The sequence below is a fragment of the Cebus imitator genome, unplaced genomic scaffold, assembly GCF_001604975.1.
Source record: "Cebus imitator isolate Cc_AM_T3 unplaced genomic scaffold, Cebus_imitator-1.0 Scaffold648, whole genome shotgun sequence".
Taxonomy (NCBI): Eukaryota; Metazoa; Chordata; class Mammalia; order Primates; family Cebidae; genus Cebus; species Cebus imitator.
The window spans coordinates 705,473-710,004 of NW_016107963.1; the positions used below are offsets into that span (position 1 = coordinate 705,473).

General features: G+C 37.1%; 1 protein-coding gene across 11 annotated transcripts in view; it reads right to left on the reverse strand.

Moving 5' to 3' along the window:
• HDAC8 (histone deacetylase 8) overlaps positions 1-4,532 on the reverse strand; it is a 278,811-nt gene that overhangs the window by 189,428 nt on the left and 84,851 nt on the right. For all 11 annotated transcript variants that reach the window (XM_037734637.1, XM_017517808.2, XM_017517803.2 and 8 more), the window contains exons 6-7: positions 1,899-1,976; positions 1,188-1,296 (exon numbers count right to left, since the gene is read on the reverse strand). In XM_037734637.1, coding sequence (XP_037590565.1) covers positions 1,188-1,296; positions 1,899-1,976 — 187 coding nt within the window. The remainder of the gene's footprint in view (positions 1-1,187; positions 1,297-1,898; positions 1,977-4,532) is intronic.

Consider the following 4,532-nt stretch of genomic DNA (forward strand, 5'->3'; position numbering starts at 1 on the left):
AAAAAAAAAAAAAAAAAAGGCAACAAAGTCGGGCACTGCTAAGAAGGGGATTAAAAGAAAAACAAAATAATTCTCCTTTTACATAGAACTGCAGGATATCTTTATTGGTAAAGTTACATAAGCAGCTCTGATCTGTACATCTCAAGGACAGCAGAGAGCTTAAGGGGAACAAAGAAAGGCAATTAAACCATCAGTGGCAGGCCCCAAAAAAAAAAAGTTTTTTTCAGTTTGATAATACAAAGAGGTAGCCAGGAGACATGATTAAAATTATGAAGAGGCTAATGCTGCTGAATGACTGAATGATGACTTGGCTCACCAAATCTCTTGAGCTAAGAGGCACTTTTGAAGCATAAAGTTTTTAGTTTTTAATAGTACCACTTTGTTTATACAACTGCCAGTTATGATGGCCAGTGCAGGCAGGCTCCTTTGGGAAGAACCTTCACCAGAGGTTGGGAGAAATATGAGCTGAACTGGGGAGAGATTAAGAGTACCTCCATCCCCATTACTTACCTTCAGTAATGTTGACTGGCTGACTTCTAGTCAGATTTTCTCTCTCTGCCACCAATTGTGCCTGAACAATCTCAATTTTTATGAATATGAGTTTAGCACAACCCCGTATCCCCATTCCATAGGGCTTTTCAACTCCAGTGGCCCACACATTGGCACCAATCTGTCCGCCTATGATTGTCTGTAATTTAATCCTTAGCCATAGTGTAGAAAGAACAGGTATCTGACTTCAATTTTAACACAGGGGACAGAACGTAAGAATGCATGAAAAATAATAATAGTCAATTAGAAGAAAGCACAGGTCCCTATAATGAACCCTGACAATTGAAATGAACTCTGCTAGGTTAATGAAATAATATACATACAGGTTTCTTTAGCTAAGAAAGTAGCAAACAAGGGAATCTTCAGGATAGCCTAAAAGCTCTGCTCTTGGGAAGGCCTTAATCATATTGAGAAGTGGGTAAGATCCAACCTGGAGCATGGCTCTGGTCCAACTGCTTGGCTCTCTCATACAGGAGATAGCTACTGATCAAATAAGCATACTGACCAGTATACAAAAGCTTTATAGGTATATAGTTGTTTTCTTTTTTACATTGTTCTTGTTTACATTGTGAGATGGGGGCCATTTCATCCTACAGAACTACAATCCACTTATTATTGACTCAGTGTTACTGTCATACCTTTCACAGATCTGGTAATATTTTTCATCTTGTATGCCATCCTGAATGGGCACATTTACGCTGTAGTACCGTCCCTTCCCCAGGCCAACATCAGACACATCACCTGTTCCTATAAAAGAGAAGAGCACTATGATCAGTTATTAAGAACATGAGAACCCAGAAAACTTAAAGGATTTCCTGTTAGGAACTCAGAAGACTGAAAAGGTCAGTTAGGAGAACAATCCCAAATTAGTGATAGTTTCTAGGGAAAGAAATTAAGAAAAATAATATAAAGAAGTAACTATTGTAAACAATCTTGCAGAAGCAGGCAAACCATAAGGAAACTGAAAAACCTTAGGTTTCATCTTACTGGATCAAATGAAAATGTAAGAGATTAATTCCTTTGCTTGGCTTCATGCTTTTTAGGTTGACATAATATCAATTTATCACTGTAATTATTCAGGATGTTTGGAGGTGCACGGGGTATCTAGTAGTATAGTAAGCATAAGTGATCTATTGACAGTCCATAAAAATCACCTGGAAAAAGAAACAACTTTATTGCCATTTTTTGTGTTATTGTCACCTGAGGTGAATTGTGTTAAAATTTTGCATAGAATAGGTATTATTAAGCAATAAGGTATTAACAGCATGAAACTATCCAAGTATAAGAAATGTATAGAAGAATTTCAGTATTTAGTCATCAAATGTAATATTGAGTTTATGGTCACTTGCCTGGGAAAAATCCCGGGGAGAATTTGTGCAAGGACACAGTCATGACTTTGGAGGTGAAACTGAAGGCGTCTTCTACACCTACCAGATAAAGAAACATCAAAAGAATCATTTCACATATGGCATTCCTATTTTCAACTTCTGAAAATCTAGAAAGTAGCTGTGAGAAGGAGGGAAGATGAGAAGGCATAAATAATAAAACTAACAAGCTGAGGAATAAAAGTAATACGAACCTCTGGTCCCTATTCTTGTAATTACAAGATGAGGTAGAACTTTGGCCCCAAGTGAAGTTTGGGGGTTACTTTTCAAATCCATGGGAAACTATAACTAGACTTCCCCTTTCCAAGCAATGGGATATCTGGGCTTTCTTTGACAACCTGTTCTAAAAGGTACGGAAAGGCGAGAGCCTAGAATTGACACATTATCAACATAATTGAATAGCGAAACTGGCACCATCTTACAAGTTCTATGTTCTGTTTCGTTTAAGTGGTTATAGTTAAAGTCTTGGGATTTTTTTTCTAAAGATGTACAATGTGATAACCCTTTTTGGCTAAAAACAGCTATGACCTTGTCTTCTAATAGCAGCCTTATAACAGTGTTTTAAAGCCTGAAGAAAGATGGGGGAAAAACTTTTCAAGAAAGGGGTCTGTTCTCCATTTTAACTGAGTTAGTAAACGGTTAGAGGCCTGGGAGAGAAGAGTTGGGATTTCAAGTAATCCTCACAAGCCTCTACTTAAACAGGTAAACACACTGCCCACCTCTACCCCTTTCCTCTCAGAGTCACATATAGTCACACTATATTCAGATCATCAATCTGTAAAACAGGAGGACTATTAGCAAATTCAGGTACTGTCCTCTTTCTTACTTCAAACAAAGAAATTGTCTCTGTATTTACTTAATGTTTTCAGTCTTCATTACAGGCCAACAGTAACTTAAAAAAAATATTAACTCTATTTGTATATTGCGGGTATGTTTGAATTTCCCAAGCCTTATGTTTTGCCCTAGGGAGTCAGTTAAAACCAGTTAAAGGCTCTAGGCAAAAAGCATGAAGTAAACAAAATAAAACAAACAAAATAAATGAAAATAGTATTTCAACTTAGAAATGAAATCTTAAACAAGGATAATTCATGAAAATCCTGATTATTGATCCATCCAGAAATGTTGTACCAATTTATACTTTGACCAATCATGTATGAGAGTTCCCAAACTATTGTTACTTTCTTTAATTTTAGGCAGAAAGAATGGTCTTGCTCTAATTTGTCTTTCTTTGAGTATTAGAGTGTTGAGCACCTTTTCATAAGTTTAATGGCCATTTGTATTTCTTCTCATGGGAAATACCACTAGGCATAGTTATAAAATCATACTTAAAAAGGACATGTAGACAGATAGGAGAAAGCTATGGACTTGGTGGGAAAGAGGAGAGTGGTTAGGTAGATGAAAGAAGGCAAGGATGGGGTAGGGGTGGCTAGTGAAGCCACCACAGGATGCTAGTTATGTAACCATGGGAGATTTAAAATAAACCAAATGCATAAGAGTTTGGGGGTGGGGCAGGGGTCACTGGAAGGGAGGTGCTGAAGAGGGGAAATAAACTGAAATGAAACACACCATAAAAGTTGGCTAAAACAGGAAACTCTAAAGGGTGTAGAAATAACATTGCAAATGGAAAGAACAGTTTCAGGTGACAGTCTTGGTTCGTTCTTATATGGTTCTACAGAGTTGATTCTACTGTTAAACTCTGATACTAATAGTTTGAATTTTGTAATCATTCATTCATCAAATATTTTAATGTGCCACTACTTATGCATAGTACTGTTGGTTCAATGCATTGTATAAAACAAGAAGTAGTAAACAACTTGATCTCTGCTCTGAAGGAATTTAGTTTCTATGGGAAGAGAAGACACAGACACATTTAAAAAATTAATTAAAAATATAAGGCAATATGTAATGAAATATCAAGTTGGTGATATGAACAATACAGGACTTGAGAGGAGGGAGAGAACACTTGAGTTGGAGTGGTCAGGGGAAGTCTGCTACTGTTGGAACTTGAACAGATGGGTAGAACTTGGGACAGGTGAAACAAAACTAAATTAGGAAAAAAGGAGGCAAAGCCAGGGAGGTAGAAAGAGTGAGACATGTCTAGGAACAGTCATGAAGAGTTAGACATGCTCTTTGAGTAGTGTAGCCTGGACAGCAAGTAATGAGAGATAAGGGTGGAAAGATGAAGTGAGGCCTATTCAAGGTAGGCCTGGGAAGACTGGGTAAAGAGGGTGAACTTTACCTTGAAGACCACTGTTTTTCAAAGTGTGGCCTGCAGAACAACTGAGGTGTTAAAACGTAATTTCTTTGGTTCCATGTCAGACCTACTAAATCTGAATATCTGGTGAATATGGCCCAGCAGTATGCATTTTAAAACAAACTTCCCCAGGTCATCCTGATACACTTTCAAGTCTGAGAACCATTGCTCTAGGCCAGGTGTCAACAAACTAACTGGCTAAATAGTAAACATTTTTGGCTTTACAAATTACTCAAGGTCTCTATTGCACACGCACACACATATATATACACACACAGACACATTTTAAAAAATCTTTTGTTTTTTACAACCCTTTAAAAATGGAAAAACCATTTTCTAAATTT